The sequence below is a fragment of the Gambusia affinis genome, linkage group LG07 (assembly GCF_019740435.1).
Source record: "Gambusia affinis linkage group LG07, SWU_Gaff_1.0, whole genome shotgun sequence".
In the NCBI taxonomy this organism is placed as follows: Eukaryota; Metazoa; Chordata; class Actinopteri; order Cyprinodontiformes; family Poeciliidae; genus Gambusia; species Gambusia affinis.
In genome coordinates this window covers 21,859,824-21,880,627 of record NC_057874.1, presented here as the reverse complement: position 1 = coordinate 21,880,627, position 20,804 = coordinate 21,859,824, and the positions used below count along the sequence as shown (strand labels likewise).

Genomic DNA, 20,804 nt, shown 5'->3' with positions numbered 1-20,804 from the left:
CAATGAAAAACATGGTGCCAGATGACACCTTTTTGATTGTGTAACTATTGATCAAAAGAAGTTGAAGGGGTTGTATCATAGCTGCAACATTGACAAAGTAAATTTTTTAAATGACCATTTGAAATGTTCCAAAAAATGTTAAAACATCTAGAAACAACATGAAATGTAATTGTATTCAGTCAAATGCATATTTTTTCCAGAAATAAGTTTACAATTTTCAGATTCTAACACCTAAAAAAACTCGTAATAATTTCCTGCTAAGAACTTTTATTTAGAAATATTTTTATTCTAAACTTCAATAGATACAATGAAATGACAAGGCATTGATTCAAAATGGCAACAGTGTGAATTCCCCAATTCCCACCAAACCCCGAGATATGACAGCTGGTCTAAGAGCTTTGCATTTTCTGTCAAACAGTCACTGTTTTTCTGGAATATAAGGCCACCAGAGACTCCCACACTAAAATGTTAGTTTTCCTTCAGCCAGTGTAAAGTCTTTTGGAAAAATTTACCATGTTGCATTTCCATTGCTGACAGAAACACAAATACAATAGGCTAAATTACAGTCGGCCCAGATGTTGAGATTTATTAGTCCTTCTCAGCAAACACCTGTCCCTTTTCTTGTCCAGACTGAAGGTCTTCAAGAATATGTTTGACCTTTTAGGATGAGACTTGAACAGCCTCATAGCGTCGGCAAGGTCATTCATCTCATCATTCACATGAAGTAAAAAAAGGAAGTCAAAAGTCAAATGCACAAGTTCTTTTCCAAGTTATGCCCCTCCTGCCAATATCGATCTTTGTCCTTCTGTCCTTTCACTTAGTCTTAAATTCATCATGAGTGACATCACAGGGCGAAAGAGGGACATTTCAGGGTGGTGTTGACGGAAGATGAGTTGGAGTATCAAGCAGCACGTCTACAGGCCTATAGACTGCAGGGTTTGTCTTTCAGCGGTGTTGAGGTGGTTTGAGAACATACTGTAGCATGGCTGATGAGCAAACTGTGTCAGAAAGTCTGTCAGGTAAGCCTGAGAAGAGAAAGAGTGGAGTATTAAGAGAAATCTTTATAAATGGTTATAAATAACTATTAATTCAGATAAAAAAAAAAAAACTAAGCACAAGAAAAGAAATTCTGTTAAAAACAATATTAATTTTGAAATATTGTCTTGGCAGATTTAAATTTCCAGAATTTTCAATCAGTTTAACTGGGCTGCTACAAAGTGTAAATACTAAAGTCCACTATCAGTCATTGGTAGACACTGTGGTCAAAATTAAATATTTTAATCAGAAAAAATAATCTCTGAATGGCTGGACGACAGGTTAGACAAGTAGACAAAAACATAGAAATTACAGCTGCACAGATCCACTTTTTTCACTCCTGATATCGATACAGATATCTGAGGTTTAGAATCGGCCGATACTGATCCAATACAGAAAAACAGAGCTTAATTGACGTACAACATTCTTTTTTTCAATACAGACATAATGTACTGAATTACAAATTTATTTGATGAATCTCCACCAGAACAGCACAATTAAATACATCAATAGCTTCACAAACTTAGTCAAACATGTACAAACAACCTACATTTTTTCAGTCAGTGCAAATAGGAATAGAACAGTCAATGGAAAATAAATGATAAAGAAAAGATACTGACAAAAACAACAGGTGTACTATCTTGGTCAAATTTGTAAAAACAAACAGCAAAAAAACTTTCAAACGTTTCAGAAAGTTCAATTAAGAATTCTAAACATAACGTAAAATAAATAATAAAGCATAAATTCATTCAGAACATAGCATACAATTAAACTGAATAGATTTGTGTTTATGGATCAGGCACATTCTCACAAACACCCGATCTAGATTTTCTTTTTCAATATCGGAACCGATGCAAATACTAATACCGGATCGGTGCGTCTCTAATGCAAATTAACTAAAAAGTGAGCAAGTACCTGCAGATTGATCAGATAAATGGGGTCTTTCAATGCGTCTGGATCATCTTCCTCATCATCCTCATAATAATCGTCATCTGTCAAAATAATACGAGTATTAAAAATGTAAATTCAGGTAAAACCAAGGAACTCGACAGAAATACTTTACCATATTTGTTAGATGAAATAAGATCAGAGAGCAGTTGTCCTGCTAATCCTTCATCCTCATCATCATCCTCTCCTTCCCCCTCCTCCTGATCGTCCCACATGCCGCTGGAATCTGAGACAGAAACAGAAAAAAACTAAACACTGATTTTATTTTCAGGAGAGGTTTGACTATTTTCATTGCTACTCCTCACCTTGGCTCCAGTCAACAGCGTTCGCCCTGCTGGCGTTCGCTTCCACCACCGTCGATAACTCGTTGATGATCAGTTTAAAGATTTTCACAAGTAAAGGAATGTTTGTCCAGCGTTCTGGGTCTATAAAAATCAACCATCAAAAACAGATATATAATAAAACAACATAAATTTAACTTACTATCTTCCAAAAATAAAAATATGTGCCACAAATTTTTTTATTTATTGTCCCTCAACTTTCTCAATAGTTTAAATTTACTTTTGGCAGATTTGGAGCGAGTGCGAATGCCATCTTCAAGGTTGTAGATTTCTTCTCCCTTAACCATGATGTCCTGAAGTCGCTTGTCGTCAGCGTTTATGCCATGCTGCAGAAGTTTGCACAGCGCCACAGTGCTGCACGGATAAACGCACAAAGATGGAGACGGATTGAGGGAGGCAAGGGGAGATAAGGGAAGTCCCAGCACACTTAAACCCAAAACATTTGTAAGAAAAGAAAGTCGTCTGACCTGACTTTACCCTCATACTGTCCGTAGAAAAGATGCTGCCTGCTCATCCACTCCGTCATGACGAACTCCAAGGCAGGTTTTCCCGTCGGTCCTGGCAGACTGCACAGAAACTCCAGCAGAGGGTCCAGTTGGGAGTGGACCAGGTGGGCAAACACCATGATGAGAGACTGCAGGATGAGAAGGGAGACAGATCAGAAAATATGGCAACTACAAGAAAGAAAACAGTGAATGTCTACCAGTATAGATGCATCTCAATTAATGAGAAAATAGGGTACCAAAATTATTATTTTCTTTCAGTAATTCAATACAGGGAGTGAAGGATCTACTGCAAACAGAGGAATATTTCTGTCCAATACATGGAAATACTTCACAGTAGCAACACTATTTTTGGTTTTACTTTCTGTCAGCCATAACAATCAAGACAAAAAAAATGGTTGCAATATAATGCTCTGTGTGTAATCAACCTATATGAGTTTTGAATTCTGAGCTGAACTGCTGGGATTCTGATTTATTGAGATTAGCCTGTCCTTCCATCTCTGCTCCCTACCTGCATGACACTCAGAGCCTCGGCTTGCTGCATTTTGCTCAGAATGGCTCTGAGGATGTGATCCAGCTGGTCCCCGAGCTCCGTTCCAGCACGAGAGATTAGAGTGGATACCAGCCGTCCCACGAAGACCGCTGTGGACTCAGAGGTCCGGGGATCCAGCAGCTGGTTGACCACCTGCATGACGTACCACAGGCCGCTGTTGCCCTGCTCATCCCTCCACTGGGCAATCTGCTCCAGGGCGACAGAGACATACGCTCGCAGGCACTCGCCTCCGTTCTGGCAAGACGGAAAGAAACATGAGAAAATTCCCTGATTACTCATCGTTTCAACTTCTAATACCAGAATTCAAAAAGTCAAAATTAAGACCCTTTAATGCCACCTTGAATGAAATCTAAGACCAAAAAAACTAAAAATATCAGGAATTGTTAGAGAATCCTGCTGTATTAAGATAAAGCATAGCAAAGATTGATATTTTCTGGATACGTTTGTGTTTTTGCTGAAAGCTTTGTGCTTTTCACACCACAGTCGGCTCTTTACCTCCTTAACACACACAGTGTCGAGTTTTTTTGCACAAAATGCACGTAGCATTGAATGGGCTGACAATATGAGTGAGGGAGTGGTGAAAACAAACATTGTCCAGCCAACTGGTGATAAATTTGCATTTACATAATAAGCTCACTATCTAGCCATCAAGTCTATTAGCAGTTAGTTACAGGTAGCCTCAACTGCCTCAAGTCTCAGAACATAAGGATGACAATTTCTACCTGCAACTCAAATTTTTGCTTGACAGAAAAGTATTGCGGAAAAAAAAAATACTACACATATGTGAATAGATGAAGCTTTTATTACCTGCATTATTGTGTGGTCATCAGTTCGTAAGGTGCACTGCGCTACCACAGGAAAGGCCTGGCAGACCAACAGCTCTGACAGAGGGGGCTTTGTGTTTCGGACCACTGTGGCCAGAATGTCTATTGATGTCTGCAGAGACAAAGAAATAAATGGGCGCAACTCCAAGGAATCGAAACATCAAAAGAACCAATGAATCAAACAACAGAAATAAAGACGACATTTGCTTAACACAGCCTCTGCTGGTAAATAGTATAAATGATATGTTGCACTTACAGCACAGAGTCCAGAGGGGATCTTATCAGGTGGAGCCTGCATGATGCTGATTAGTGTGGGAATGAGTCGCATCTGCATGGGGCCCTGACAGCCTTCGATCTGAGCCAGCTCCTTAAAAATATCTTGAGCCAGTGAGGCCACCACGGGGTCTGACGGTGAAAGACGAGAAAAGGTCACTTCTAAAAGATTAAAGCCTTGAATAAAGATAAAAACTGAATGTACTGGAGATAAAGTTGGATTAATAGGAAGAAGGAATTCCAGGAAGTGATTCTGGTCAAAGGAGCTGCAGAAGTACCGTTGTTATATTTGAGGAAAATGGCGATTGTGAGCGGGCAGATTTTGTTCTCGGCGCTGGTGGTGAAGGCCGGGTCCACGGTGCAGACGATGCAGAGCGTCTCCATGACGAGTGTGAGCACCTCTGAGCTAAATTGGGCAGCAAGCTGAACCAGTCCCTCCAGTATGCTGGGGAGGAAAGGCTGAAGGATGTGTGTGCTCTCTGACAGCTTCAACTGGTCACAGTAACTAAAAGAACAACAACAAAAAACAGCAAGGCATGAATAAAAATGTACATAGTTCACAGATTTCAATTTCTTTCCACTTCACAACAATGCACTACCATGTATTGATCCATCACATAAAAAGCCCTGTGAACTACATTCGAGATTATAATTCTGATATGAATATTTGTACAAGGTCCAGTAAGAGATAGTAAATAGACGTTATCAGGAGCTCATCCAAAGCTAAACCACAGCAAACAGTGAGCTCACCCCCAGATGGCCCGAACCGCCGAGATGCGGACGGATGGAGGCTGGCTGTCATGGAGACCGCTGACTGTGGCCTGGAGAAACTGCTGGATGAGTTCAGGAGACATGGCTGCAGTGAAGCGACTGGCCGCCCACAAAGCGCGGCCCAGAAGGAACGGGGATGCAGCTGAGAAACAAGAAAACAAAAGACTGTAAAAACAAGACAAAAAGATCAAAACAAAACAAAAAAAAACACATAGAAACCAACTTTAGGGAGCACATTAATTGATCCAAGTTATTTCTTTTCTTTAAGACAAAGCAACAAGTTATTTTCTTGTTAACATTAAACAAAGTAAAAAAAACTGTCTAATAGAAAAATAGGAAAATGATCTAAAACAAGAAAATGTTTAATCCAATTTAATATTGAACAAGGACAAAAATGTTATGCATCTTATTGTGTCTGTACATATCTGACTCTCTCACCGGTGAGATTAAGATCAGCCAGGATGACGCTGGCCAGAAAACCGTGCATGTCGAACTGAATCCGACCGTTCTTCACGTTCTCTGTAATGATGGTCTTGACTGAACCGAGGGCCAACATGCAGGCCTCATGAATCTTCCACCTAGTTAGGAGAACAGAAAAAAAAAAAAAAAAACACAGAACATGAACAACAAATTCCCTTACTCTACCTGAAAGCAACGACTTGAATACATTTCATAACTGTTCTCCCCTCACCAGTGCTCATTGCCACCGTTTTTAGCTTGTTCTGCCTCCTGGAGGTGTCTGGTTGCAGCTGCTGCCAGCGCTGCTGCACTTTCATTCTGGAACTCTGCAGCTACAGCCTGCAAAAACAAGAGAGCCTTTAGAACCATCACACACACAGACACCCACACACAGAACTCAAAATGCTCTCTTGTGGGGTAGCAACTCCAATAATTCTATTAGTTGATTATTCTATCGATTCATTGGCTAAAGCAAATTGGCACATTTTGCTGATATTTTTTATTTAACCACTTATATGCTAACATTAGAAATCTCTTTCAAAAATAAAATTCAAAGGTTTTTCTACTAATATTTTTGTTTTTAAAATAAGAAAAACATTTTATTGCTGAAATGTAACAACATAGCATTTATTTGAGGTATAAGTGTTATCATTTGCAGCTTCAAAAAAAAAAAAAAAGAAAAAAACTTCCAACATTCTACTCGACTTAACTTCTATACAATGTAGGATTCATCTGTTGATTATTTTTTGGATTAACCAATTAATAATTGGATCACTAAAGGTGCTTATGAGATTTTTTTTTTTTATTATTTAGTCTTACAGAACCAGGTGAAGCTAAAACTATGTCACTTGAGGAGTGTTAGGTAGAACATATTTACCAACAAAGAAAGTATTTCAAAATCTGAAATGCATGGTCTATATATTTTTGTGCAGTTTATGCTTAATTACTATGTTGTTCTTTTAATTCAATTAATTGCTTCAGTCCTATGCAAAATAATCCTTTAATATGTCAGAAACAGAAGTCAAGAGAAATGTAATAAACATCTATTTTTTTGTCCATAATCTGAGTATAATTTGTTCCTATGGACAGGCTGAACTGCAGCTGACCACAAGCTCTTTGTTTTATGTGAAGCTCACCAGCAGTAGGTCCTGAGCAGAGATCCGGACAGAGTAGGAGAAAGTGTCATCATCCTCATCCTCTACAAACTGCTGAGGGTTTGCCGTCCAAACTTTGACCTAATTATAGAAAACGCCGTTCAGTCAAGACAAAATGATTTCTCACAGGATCTGGCAGAATTACACGTCGGTGGTTCCTCACCTGGTCCTCTGTGATCTGCATGTACAGGATGATGTAGTAAATGAGCTCTGGCAGAGCTTTCCGCACTGTGCTCTTGAACTTATTGTTCTCCAGTAGCGTGTGGACAAACTCAAAGATGCTGAACACCAGATTCTCAAAGCCCAAAACTTCTCCTGGAAAAATTAGTACAAGATAAAAACGTTAATATAGAATTGCTGGTGAAGGAAGGAAATAAGGAAACATAAAGAATGGACTGGAGGAGGTGGATTTTGCTAACCATCTGAGTCAACAGGGTCGTCCACTTCCTCAGTGTAGTTGACTTCAGTTCTTACATAAGTGAATTAAAAACTAAGGAATAACAAACTGAAAAAGTATTTACTTTTTAGATGTTTTGATTTTAAAATTTTAAATAATAATAATAATAAAAAAGCACAGATTTATTAGCAAAAAAAACTATAACCAGTAATTAACATAGATCTGGTGATGTGAGGGATATAAAGCTGCACTTTCAGTCAGTGTATTCCAGACGATGGGTAATATCTGCTGCATAGATGAAACCATCGGTTTGGGGAAGTTCTTCACTAAAGCTGTTACTGCCTGTGAAAAAAAAAAAAGAAAAAAGAAACTTAAACCCTATTGTAAGAACGTGAAACAGAAAAACGTGAACATATCTTTCTTGTACCCTTTACAAACATCTGTAACAAAGAGGTTTCCATTCTCAACCTCTCACCTTTAGGACTTCCATCTTGAGACCGCTGTCAGACGAGGGTCCATCAGGCATCTGCAGAGCCTGCACAAACGCTTCTGTAAACTGCTGCACCACCGGGAAGATCAATGCTTTAGCTGCACCCTAGATATAAATACACATAGTTATCACCATTCACAAATAAATATGTATCTGAAAAAAGTAAGGCTGCAACAAATGATTATAAGAATAACTGATTATTCTGACAATCACATTAAAAAGTCTGAAGATTTTCCTTTTTATACAATATTATAAATATTTTAAAAGATGCAAAAAATCAAATAATTTATTTAATAAATTAATGAATTTATTAGAAAATAAGCATGTTACTGCCTAAAATGCAATAACATTCCTTAAGTGAATACTTGATCATTTGTAGCATAGGAAGCATCTGCAGCTAAAGAAATACTTTTAACATAAATATGTAAAGAAAAAACTCAGGTCTTTTTGCTTGACGCAATGAAATGAAATGTAGGGCTAATTTGTTGATTTTTTTTTGACTAACTGATTAATAATTGGATTGCTAAAGATTCCCCCCCCCCCCAAAGATATTTTTTTAAACAGAATTTGGACCAGGTGAAGCTAAAACTCCCATTTGAGGAGATCTGGGTTGAACATATTTGTAGACAAAGTTTTTTTCTTTTTCTTAAATGCAAAATGTATCTATTTTTATACAGTTTTGGCTTAATTACTGCTGTGACTTTCAGAAAAAACAAAAGCAAAGAAACTGGGTTGATTGAAATATTTGCCACAAGAATGTTTTAGAAATACTAAAATAGAAAAATTCTAAAACATGATGCATAATGGAAATCATATTTTGAAATGGACGTTTCATGAATCAGACAGGTGTTGATGTGAAACTGGCTTCACCTTTTCAAGCTCTTCAATAGCACAGATGAGGTTTGCACATGTGGTGAAGATCTCCACTGCTCTGGAACGGGTACGGATGCTGTAAACCTGAAATTATTAGCAAACATGAGGGAGAAGTACCGTACTGCACAGAGAAAGCCGTAAGATCCTTTAAGTGAGAGATGCACAAAATACATTGATATGAACAGTTGGTTATTGGCAGGTGATAATTTTTTTAGCTTATTGCTTCCATAAATAAAACTGATAATACTGCTGCAGCACCTCAGCCATGGTAAAGATCTTGTACATCTCAGGTAGGATGACTGGAGCCACCAGAGGCATCTGAGTGTCTGTCACCTCGCGGGTGAATTCTGGAAAGGAGGGCATTCAAAATAAATTCAAACTAAAAAGAAAAATTTGTTTCTAAATGCAACCTCAGTTTTGGAATTACACTATGATAAATAATTTATACAAGCATTTTTTAAGATACCTGTGAGGACCCTCATGGCTCCATGAACTGCGTTCACATCTCCGCTGACCAGCATCTCCATCAGCAGGGTGAAGAGCTGTGGCCATGCCTCAGGCCAGTCCCAGTGGGCGATGGCTGACACGGCGTAGGCGACACTGGAGCGGACCTTGCTGATGGACTCCCGCAGGCCGCTGGGCAGCAGCTCCCTGATGGCGGCTTTAGCCTGATGGGACAAGATGAGAGGAGATGGTCTTGACAAGATCTGGCTTTAAAGATATTAGAGTACGATTTTAATGTAATACTGAGACTTTAAGACTCATCGCCACAGGCTTCTGATGTGGATGAGTGGGCTGAAACTAGTCTGAAGAAGATGAATCCATCTTTGAAAGTTTACCTGATCTGTGGTTTCAGGAGGCCTGAACTTCTCTGAATGGGCGCACCAGTGAGTCTCCACATACTGCTTCAGGATGACAGATGCTAACTGCAAACACAAACCCAATATGTGTTAACCTGAAAAAGTTCCCATAGGGGGAAACAGAAACAGCAAATCAGTATCAGCATGACAAACAGAATACAAGACCTGATTTTAATATATGAACTCTCCATGCATGTGGAAAGGAATCCAAACGTCTTCTCTTTTTTTCTCAGTTGTACTCACTTGACGGATGGCGAGCGCTCCCTGAGGGTCAACTGTAAGTTCTGCCAGATGGACACCAAACTCTGGAATATAAAAACATCAATGATGCTGCTGGTAAAATTTACTTCTTATAAATAAGGCCAAATTAGTTTCAAATCATGTCAAACAGGAAATGTAGTAAGCAGAAGGTCAAACAGACAATGATATTTAAGAAGTTTCCAGTTACACAAATGCTGAAAATGCAACTTATTGAACACTGCACTGACAAACTAACAGCCCACTGCAGCAACAAGGATCTGCTTTGACACCAAGATTAATTATCATTTCAAAATATCAACTAAAATTGAATTATGTGAAGCTTAAAGTGGAAGAAATAAATAACAGGTTTGATAGAGATTTAAACATGGTGAGATTTTAACAGTTGCCATTTGCCACTACTTGGTAAAGCACTAAAATCAGCACCCAAAACCAGCAATCTGCAACCTGTGGCTCTCTGAATCTTCTACAACGGCTCTTAATACCTTTGGTTAAAATAATAACAAACAAACATATGATTTTAACTACAGGTAATATAACAAGTGCAAGTTTTTAAACAGTTTTTCCTGAAACATCTGCATTGAATGTCCACTCTGATACCACTAAATATGTTTTTACTTCTGTTTTTCCTGTCATTAGGTTGGAATCTATGTGCTTTTAAGTTTCACATCATTTTAAGTCCAACCGAGAAAAAATAAAACATCCTCTTCATGCAAAATTTTATGCTTAGCTTTGTTTTAAATAAAAATTGAAAAAAAGTGTCGTTAAAAGTGACACCAAATTTACTACTAGAATACATCTAAAATTCTGTTTCTTTTTCCTTTTCTTTTTCAGATGAGAACTGCAGCTTTAAACTGTTTTTTCTAGGCTAACCTGAGAGGAGAAATGGCTCATCAGGTTGTAAAGGCTGCAGAGCTGACTCGACTGATTCCAACCTGGCATGGCAAGTATACAGAACGAGAGAAAAATGCATAGTTCAGGTTGAGTATAAACCTCATCAGCTCCACCTCTAGCTGGCGTTCACCAAGTGACATCAGGCGCCAGAAGACAATGTTAGTGCTGACAGTCCTGCAGAGCTGCGGCCTCAGAGAGAGAGGCCTGCGGAAAGGGTCGGCGCTGCTGCAGCACCCGCTCACTGTGCGCTCAATTAACTTTTCAACAGCAGCACGATTACTGCTGGACAATAGAAGGTCAGATGGAAAGCGTTAGCTACTGACCATAAAACACTTACTCTACAGATGATGACAAATCTGTTTGCATCCCTGAAACAGATGGGTAAAATGATTTAAAATAGAAATCGCTTTATAATCTCACATTGAGAGTAGTTTTAGTAACTAACAGCAGATTTTGTGCAGAAAAATGTGTTTTAACAAAAAAAATAAATAAATAAATAATAATGACTGTGATTACCAGTGGTTGAGCTGTTTTGCACCAAACACTTGAGGTGGGTTTGTAAAACATTCATTAAGGTTATCTAGCTCAGGAGAAAATTAAGGAATTATTGGTCACCTATCTAAGCAGAAAACATTCATCAGAAAATCTGGAACAACTTCACCTCTCCTGTTCCAATGACAAATTTAAAACTTGTGATCTCACTGGTGAAGCATCTGAACTAAGACTCAGATGTTGCTTTTGCAGGAAGCTTCAGAAAGAGGATATTTGAGAAACTCCCCCTCCCTCCCTTCCACTGGAAGCTCACTTCATGTGGAAATCTGTCAAAAGGATCTAAAAAACTAATTTAGATACTGACCACTAACTGAAAATGAGTTGCTTTGGGTGTGAAAGAGATGTTTTTTGGATCATAGAATTGATTGAACACGTTAGTTAAGTCACCACATAACAAATATCTACTAAAACGTTGCTCATTTTAAGCGCTGGCCATTCTTTCAGTGACGTCATTTGATTTAATAATTCAGCCCGAGCTCCAGTGAACCACAACCACAGATTCTACATGTGACGACACTGAAGTTAGCCTCTGAATTAAAGCTTCATCCGCTACACTTCAGTAAAAAATTATTTCACATTTAATCAATCTGGACCACTTATGAAGTCAAAATGATAATGAATTTAAAAAACAAATTATTGAGCAAAGCTGAGCAAAAGTCCTCCACAATGCCAGATAATTTCAATTACTTTGAGCATTTATGAAATCTTCAACACATCCGTAAAATCTCAAATATACAATTTCAATTTATTTTTTGGCAATGAAACTAACTTAGCCGTTAAACAGCAGTTATTTGACAAGTAAGGCATAAATTGAATTATTCTGCACATACAACAAGTTACTTAAAACATAATTTGGTGTGAGAAATCCATTATTTTATGGTTTGTTTATTATTCATTATTATTATTTATTTATTTTACTTTTGACATTTAAACCACCTTAGATAAAGTGTAGCTTGGAAGCTGCAATTATTTTTGAAAGGTTTAATCTAAACAAATTATTCTGCATTGGCTCCTGCAGATTATTTAAAATTATGCTAATCTTGCTTGAAAGTCACCAAGGTCAGAATGAGTAAATCTGAATTGAATAACCCTATGCTGATTAGATTATCTTTAAACATATTGGAACAGCTTTAAAACTGTTCTTCAACAAGTCAATAATGTACTGAAGATTTTTTTATGTTAAATGCAGATTATTTAGAATATGTCTTGGATCTTCTGAAGCTTGAACACATAATGATGGTTTCAATATATTTTGTACATTTCAACCACCGTAGAAAGGGCCCATGTTGAAAACTATAATAATGTAAATGCTCCATCATATTTGAAACCAAAGTTCTACACTGACCAAACATTTTTTCAACAGTTTGGGATTTGCAAAACCTTTACTCTATTTTTAGAACACAAAAAAGGAAATTAAATGCCTTTTTGATCTTAAGAAGGTTGACTTCCAAAATTAGAGTTAGATAATTACATTTTGTGGGTTGAAAGCTGGAAAGTATGGAAAGAACTGCTTTTAACCAGTCTCTTAAAATGTGGAATATAATTAATAAAAGTTTCACAAAAACATAAGATTTCGTTTTGAAGTAATTATAAGCAGTTCAGTCAGTTTGAAAAAAGATGATCATGTCTTAGTATTTCAGCTGTTTTAAATGAATAACTGCGGTTCAGAGCCCTTAAAAGTGGTGAAATGACCCTTTATTGAAAGCTCCGAACTGGATACCAACTTCAGCCTCGCTCACATGTGCCGTATCTAACTCAAGCTAGGGTCTCGCTAATGATTACATTGTAACAACGCTAGCTGTGGGCTGTTTCAATCTGTTAGGCTAAAAACGACTACCATCACAACAAATTCTAGAAATAACAAGCATATTTACAAGCTCTTATAACAATTTAGTCCTTAATAACTTCTACTAACATGGCCTAACATTAGCTGCCTGGAAGAGTCCGTCCAGTACGGCTGTTAGCTTAGTTCACTGAAGCCGTGAATAAACCAGAACCCAGCATAAAAAAGAAGCTAAAACACTTAAATGTTAAACATTGGTGTAGTTTATAACCCGGCCACTTCTCACCTTCTGTCACCTCCAGCACTTTGATCTGCTCCTCAGCGGCGGCGCGCACTTCTTGCACCGGAGACAGGATGGCCGTGAGCGTCTCAATCAGAGCCTCCTTCAATCCTTGCTGGACGGGTCCGACAGCCGGGACGGCCCGACCGTCACCCGCTGCACTCATACCTACTGTGTCTAGGCTCGTAGCCCGCTATGGAGAGTTCAGCTACCCGGGTAGGAGCGGAGCCAAAGAGCCACGGCCACCGAGCGCGCCAATGCATGGAAAAGTAGAGGCGGGGCTATGCTGGAGGAAACATTCAGTCGTTCCGTTTTTTGGATGCGCTTTTGAGCTACAGCGCCCTCTACCGGAGCGGTTAACGAAGAGCTTTAGAAAAGCAGTATTTTTTAATAGTTTTAGTTAATAAAATATCTGGAAAGTATAAGTCGCACACAAAATAGTAGTCCACACATCAACCTTTAGTAAAAACTTTAAAACGTGTACCTTTGTAATTGTTTTGTATACTCTATAACTGTGTCTTTTGGCCAAGTCTCTTTTGAAAAAGAGATTTTATCTCAAGGAATTCCTGGTGAAATAATGGTTAAATAAAAAAATACACAAACTGGTTGAGAAATAAACACCAACATTGACTTTTTTCTACTTATTGAACTGAAATTGAAGTCTCAAAACAAATAAACTGCAGATTTGTTCAATTGATTTCACAAACGTGAATATAGCAAACGATCAAAAGTGCATCACTCCTACAGGCTGCTTAGAACAGGAGGAAAGATGAACATTGTTTTTTTAATACAATAGGTGCTGCTATGGTGCAGAATCACCAGATCTCTGCTTAATGTATTTTATGCTGCCAGAAAAGGCCTAATCCGATGTTTTTTTAAAGCAGAAGCAAACTCATATTTCCAGATCTCTTGATAAAAGAGCAGGAGTAAACTGAGGACTGAACTAACACAACTAACAGTTTATTTTACAGCTGATCTTCATCAGCTTCCAGGCTTATGGATGTGGCAAAGAAAGGACTTACTGAAAGATGAACTACAGCACAAAAGCCTGCTTTTTTAAAGAGGCCTTTTGCATCCATAGTCTTCAGTAAATGTGTTGCATTCTAATGTAACATCCATGTAATCAGATCTTGTACTTAAAAGGTGTAAAATAAGTTAAAGTTATGTACTAATATCCATGAGAACTTTGCAAATCTGTCTCATTGGTGTTAAACATGTTTAGGCTTTTTGTTGCAGAGCTTAAATTAAACTAATTTATGACTGTAGCCTGTGGGACATTATGCATGTTGAGCTGCAAACATATTCAGGGTTCCTTCACGTTCCTTTTAAGTTTTCTGTTTTTGTTAATTTACTGTGAATTTGTGGATGATATTTCTAAAGGCAGCAGACTTTACAGAAGGAAACTAAACAGAAGAAACAAGAAAGAAAATTTCCAAAAAGGACAGGATGCCACACAGGAGGAAAAATGGAAACAGAGTATGGAGGAAGGGAGACAATGAAGGAACAGAGGTAGAAAATATGGACAAAAAGAACAAAGAGAAGACAAAAGTGAGAAATAAAAGACAAAAAGGAAGGACAAGAAAGTACAAAAGGAAAGGACCGAAAAAAAGAAGGAAGGTTACAAGGGAGGAAGGACACAAGGAAGAAAGGCAAAAACACAAAGGGAAGACGATAACTTCAGACAATGGGCCAGGGACTAAAATTTGAAAATACAAATATTTGATGGTCCTCTTTTTCTTTTTTGAATCTTATCCAGATCAGGAAAATACAGAAATCAGATTTAAAACTTTTTCAAAAGTAAATGGTGGATTGAATCTCAAAAGCTAGCCAGATGATTTGGCAATGTGTTGGTTTGAAACAAGTCAAATAATATTACAGCACTTTAATGTTTGGCATCTGAAGTTTGAGCTCTTCTAGAGCCATCTTTATCTGATGAAAGACAACTGGGTTATTGATCCAAAAATATTCTGATCAAAGGGCAACAGGAAGCAGCAGTTCAGTGATTTCTTCTATTCACAGTGATTGTTTATGATCCTCATTTCAGCAAAATGTGGCCAATAAAGTTGCAAGACAAAAGTTGCTGACTTCTGGTTTAGTTCCTGGTTATGCAGTTAAAACTACAGCAATATAGAAAAGCATAAAAATCTTAATTTGATTCAGCTTTACAAGATAATTTAACTAGGCCAATTAATTTACTTTTTACTTGGTATCTACATAGATTGTTTAAAGAGGTATTCATAATTTTATGAGCTATAAGACATAGTGCTTAGAGTGATGAATGTGTTTATTTTTAGAATTGTGCTTTTCTATCCTGTTCATGAATTACATTTTGGCTGCTCCTTGGCAGAGGAGATATAGTCTCTTCCTGAGTTTTCCTTTAATAAATAATTTCTTTAACGGAACCTACAAACTGAGAATATAAATGGACGAGAAAAAAGATTAGATGATAGCTAGCTGGATGGGTGATTGATAAAGGGACAAACAGCTAGCTAGCTAGATGAATGAATGATAATCTTAATTTTGAAACATCAAAACAGAAAATGGGGTCCTTTAAAAAAATTCCTGAACTTGATATTAATCAAAAATAAGGGGTCTTTTTTAAGAATCGTGTTACATTTTAGGATCTAAACAAGTCTCATTTAGTTCTGAGGATTGTAACGGTTGCAGGCCTCTGGACTAAGTGAACAATGCATGAAATTTCTAAAAAGGCAAATGGAACCTTTACACAACAGGATCAGGAAAATGTGATGATACAAATATTTCTCCCATAATCATGTTCTTCTTCCATATTTACCCATGTGAGGAAAAAAAAACCTAAGTCAGAACCAGCCAGGTCCAGACTGAGTATGAACTCTGCAACTAGAACGCACCATGACCTCCATAAAACTGGGTTTTACTAAAACTGCTTTAGCCTTTGTGTGAATGTAATGTGGACTGAACCAAACACTAAAATAACTGTTTTAGAAGCAAAGAACAGTTTGTTTTATGTAAAAAAAAAACAAAAAAAAACTTTTCCCACTTGATACGTCCCTCTCCCTCAAAAGAGTTAAAAACTAAGAAACAAAAAATGAATACCCATATTACATATATATATATGTATATATATATATATAAAATGTTTAAATTGTGTCAGTATTGTCACTACACAGCATTAAGGTGGTGTGTCTGAGTTTTCCTTTTTTCAACTTTTTAAAATTCCTATTATATAAACCAGAGAGGAGTCAAAGCAGAACAAAAATAATCAATGAACAAACAAAATGTGGAAAAACAATGTAAATAACCAACAGACGAAAGGCCTCCTCCCCGACCGAACACTCCTCCCCATTCGCATCTCGCTCAGCAGCGGCAGCGGGACGGAGGGTCGGGTGAGCTGGTCCGGACGTGGCGGCACCGACCCGTCCAGATGTACAGCGCAGTGAAACATAACTTACATGTTTAGCTCATTTTTCACACGTACAGTCGTGATCAAGGCACAGGGATCTTCTACAAGTTATTTTCTTTTCTTCAATAAAGTTGTACAAAATAATACATTTTACAGTCTGTACAAGAATAATAGTCCAGCAGAAAATAAAAAGACAAACGCACTTAGAGCCGGGCAGGGAACAGGAGGAGGTGACAGAACAAGACAAGGGGAGAGGAAGGAGGGAGCTGACGATGAGGATCATCTGTGTGCGTGTGTGTAGATATGAGTGTGTGTGCCCAGCTATAAAACTTTGCATCCAGTCTCTGCAAATCTTTAACGTCATGATTTTCTGTTGCCGTTTATCCTCAATAAGTCAAACTTGTTCTTTATTTTCCACGTTAAATAGTTGACAAATAGCAGCAGGGGTAAATAGGGACAAGGATGTAGAGTAACATGTTGGTGCATGTGCGTGTGTGTGTGCATGTGTGTGTGTGGGATGGGGGGTTAAATGGTGCACAAAGGCAGATCTTACACACTGTGTACACTGACAAACATGGGGTAAAAACTAACAAAAACTTAAAACTTGAATTGTGTTATTACAGGAATATATAATATTTATATTTATATGTATTTATATATATATACATATTTATATACACACATATATAAATATCTATATATATAGCTTGGATTTTTTTTGCACTGCATTAAGTTAATTGGTATGCATGATTCTTATGCATCGTATGATATTTTTTTGTTTGCTTGTGTTTCCTCGACTAGTTTCTTGAAGAGCAGTCCATAAGAGCAGCGTGGCTTCATCTCAAAGTCACGCTCACGTCCGCAGGCAGCCATTAATCAATTAGTCTGTCCATGTCGGGCACAGGAGAAAACAAAACAAAACAAAACAAAAAAACCCAAACAGCTGATAGCCACTCCTCTGTTTCAGCTTGCCACTATCTGAGTCCATCTGTTCTCGTCAGCACGCGGTGAATAAACTCCTGCATGTGAGCAGATTCCTCTGCTAACTATTGGAGCAAGAGGCTGGAGAGGGTCATGATTATGCAATATTCAAGGGTCTGAATGTCTTATTCTGTAGTGCATGTGTACCTGTGAGTGGCTGGTCGTATAAATGAGAGGCTGACAGCCGATGGTAAAAAGTCTTCCCACTTTTCCGTGGTTATGTGTTGGATTACCAGGAGGATCGGGTGGAGGAAAGGAGAGGTCAGGCTTATCGGCCGTTTAGGTGAATTTGGTAATAGTGAAGAGGTGATTGGCTAACTGGTCGTAGTGAGGCGGGTGGTCGTTGGGTAAGTAGGGCGGTCCTGGCGAAGCTGCGCATCACAAGAGCTCATACTGCCGTAGGTGCATCCTCTGTATGATGTCCCGACAGTCACTGAAGACGCGCCGGATGTTTTCTGTGTCGACGGCGCAGGTGAAGTGCGGGTAACAGTAATGCCGTCCGTCCCCACTGGCTGTGCTGATCCTCTGAAGACATACAGGAAATACGAAGTTAGTAGTGATGAATCTTGAGAGCAAACACACAGAAATGCAACGGGCCATCGTAACTGTTTATTCGCTTTGGCACACATTCATATTTCAATCCTATTTAACTGAAACGCTACTAGAGAACATTAAACAGTTTTTAAGCATGTTTTTAAATAAACATGCTTATTTAGAATAAGACTTGACATTTTAAACAGTAAAATAAAATTGTTTTTGTGTCTTGTTCGCAAGAGAAGGTGGGATTGAATGGCAGATGGACCGATCCATTTGGGCTTCGTCCGTCGTCGGCTGTAATAAGCGAAAGATGATAAAATGGGATTCTCTATGTAAAGTAACCTGGAGCACATGCAGTAGCTTCTTCTATGAGAACAAAAATACAACAATATAATTAATTTACTTGTCAATCATAAGCTTTTGTGAATAAATTAGAAATTGGTTGTTTAAAGCACTAAAAAAAAAAACAAAAAAAAAACCCGTCACCAAGAAAACGACCTTTGCACGAACCAAAAACTCATCCCGTATGAAGTACTTTGCTCTGGTCACCCTGGGATCCTCTCCTGGCTCTGGTATTGCTGTTGAAAAGGAAGAACTACAGTCAACCTTTAACATATAGAGCACACACACCTTCAACTGATTAAAAGCATCCATTTTGTTTCAGAGAAGATATTTTAACACAAAAATTTAAACCAAATCTTAACATTTAGTAGGTATCATCATCACCGGAACAGAGCTCAACACGTACAAATAAACATAAAATGCAGGTCAGATGTCTAACTAAAGGTTTGGTAACTCACCGTCATCAGGCGTAGTGTAGCGTGCAAATTCTCCAAAATACTCCTCGATTTTAGATTTTCCCGCCAAAACCTTCTCAGCTAGAAGATCCTGTTTGTTCAGGAAGAGGATTACTGAAATCGTCCGTAGCCACCTGTGGAGAAAAATTATAAAATCGGGTATTAGATTAGACAAAAAATGTATTCATAAAAAAACAATGAAGTCATAAGTAATAGTAATGGAATTTTACTTTGTGTATTGAAAGAACAACACATTTAAAGAGAGAATTTGCTTGTTTTACATTTACTATTTACTGAATCTAGGAAAAAAAGAAAAGAAAATGCTGGACCTGTTGTTCCAAATGTTCTTGAACAGATTGAGTGCTTCCTGTAGTCTGTTGGTATGATTGTCTTCTCTGATCACCATGTTGTAGCTGCTACTTGCTACCACAAAGATGATGGCTGTCACATCTGGAAAAAAGTTAAAAAACAGACAAAAAAAAAATCATGTCTCTCTTCTCAATCATAATTTCCAAAAAACATTTGTAGCGCAAGTTCAGATATTAGTGCATGTATGTAATAAAACTGTCAAATTAAATAGTAAATTTTCTCAAAATAATCTTCATTTTGTCAAAGCAGTAAAGTTGACATCTAACCATTAAAACACTGGATCCATTTTCGGCGTTCATCCCTCTGACCTCCGACGTCAAACATACTGCGACACACAGGAAGTAAAAAAAAATCATTTGAATCAGGTGATAATAAAAGCATTTTATAATAAAGTCTTTTGATAATAAAGATGCATTTGTACCATAAATATTTCTTAAGTCATTTTTATTGTGACTATAACCTTAATCACCTAATATTTGTGGCAAGCTTAGTTTGAAACTTACTGGAAATTAACTTTGTCAATTTGAAACTTGGTTTCAAAGATCCCAGATGTCAGAACTCTGCATCTCAAGAGGTCCTGAAAGAGAGGAGGAAAAGCCAGCAGTAAATATAGGAGACTTTTATTAAACAGTCTTTGTTTTGCATGAAGTGAACTGGTGGAAAAAAGCCCATTTCCAACAATATCTTTTCCACTTTGAACAGAAACAAGACTTACAGTTTTACAACTTTATTCAACTGCAGGGAAAAGCATGAATGGATGGTTTCTCCTCTTTTAAATGTTAGATTACATTGCTATGATTATTACCTATCTGCAAAAAGTAAAACAATAATAAATAAAAAGCATTAAATAAAAGTGGACAAAAATAATTCACAGGACAAGTTCTCGTTGAAGTCATGGTTAAAAACAAACTGAAAATAATTCAAACAGGTTTCTGTTAAACTGGTTTACGATCAAACTGACTTCTACACCTTAATGACAATAAAATGTGGAACATCAAATAAGTGAGGAATTATATATTTGTCCCATTTAAAGTGAATGACCTAATTTAACACAGGTCCAGTTAGTATTTTCATGAGTGGAATAGAAATCACCTGAGACAGTGGCTGTCTCATTTTGCAGAAATAGGATTTCACTTTAAAGTTTTTTTCAGCTTTAGTTTTTTTATTAATTTCTTTGCTCATTTTTGTGTCAAAAGGCCCAATTTTGTCAATTATGATTAATTATTAAAAGCAACAAAAAGGGTAAAAAAAATCCAATGGGTGAATATATTTAATAGCCACATAATAGGTAGCAATGATCTTGTTTCAGATCTGCTCTTAAATTGTCTAGGTTGTGAAAGTTGCTGCTTTTTGACATATTTTTTCCTACCTCTTGTGGTCAGAAAGGTTTTCTAAATGATTGCTTGATTTCACAGATATGACAAACAACAAATCTGGACTAAAAACTGAAATATAAATGCGATTGATTGATAAATGTATTATTTAATAAT

At 37.4% G+C, this 20,804-nt stretch overlaps 2 protein-coding genes across 3 annotated transcripts in view; both read right to left on the bottom strand.

Moving 5' to 3' along the window:
* Positions 1 to 265: 265 nt before the first annotated feature.
* ipo9 (importin 9) lies at positions 266 to 13,570 on the bottom strand. The gene is made up of 24 exons (XM_044121984.1): positions 13,255 to 13,570; positions 9,725 to 9,786; positions 9,461 to 9,547; positions 9,088 to 9,289; positions 8,880 to 8,968; positions 8,619 to 8,705; positions 7,734 to 7,853; positions 7,500 to 7,600; positions 7,281 to 7,339; positions 7,025 to 7,176; positions 6,844 to 6,942; positions 5,940 to 6,046; positions 5,687 to 5,826; positions 5,228 to 5,390; positions 4,756 to 4,982; positions 4,461 to 4,609; positions 4,188 to 4,316; positions 3,339 to 3,614; positions 2,792 to 2,958; positions 2,545 to 2,678; positions 2,289 to 2,408; positions 2,099 to 2,209; positions 1,951 to 2,027; positions 266 to 1,025 (listed from the first exon to the last, which is right to left on the bottom strand). Exons 1-24 carry the CDS (start codon positions 13,412 to 13,414, stop codon positions 915 to 917), a joined length of 3,129 nt encoding a protein of 1,042 aa, XP_043977919.1. The 5' UTR covers positions 13,415 to 13,570; the 3' UTR covers positions 266 to 914.
* Positions 13,571 to 13,689: 119 nt separating this feature from the next.
* Positions 13,690 to 20,804, bottom strand: part of LOC122833970 (guanine nucleotide-binding protein G(s) subunit alpha-like) — a 35,063-nt gene continuing 27,948 nt past the window's right edge. Inside the window, exons 8-13 of one of the 2 annotated variants that reach the window (XM_044121985.1) lie at positions 19,818 to 19,891; positions 19,581 to 19,639; positions 19,275 to 19,395; positions 18,949 to 19,079; positions 18,647 to 18,726; positions 13,690 to 18,136 (exon numbers count right to left, since the gene is read on the bottom strand). In XM_044121985.1, the coding sequence (XP_043977920.1) occupies positions 17,990 to 18,136; positions 18,647 to 18,726; positions 18,949 to 19,079; positions 19,275 to 19,395; positions 19,581 to 19,639; positions 19,818 to 19,891 (612 nt within the window). In that variant the 3' untranslated portion in view covers positions 13,690 to 17,989. The remainder of the gene's footprint in view (positions 18,137 to 18,646; positions 18,727 to 18,948; positions 19,080 to 19,274; positions 19,396 to 19,580; positions 19,640 to 19,817; positions 19,892 to 20,804) is intronic. The other variant, XM_044121986.1, reaches the window with a different exon arrangement.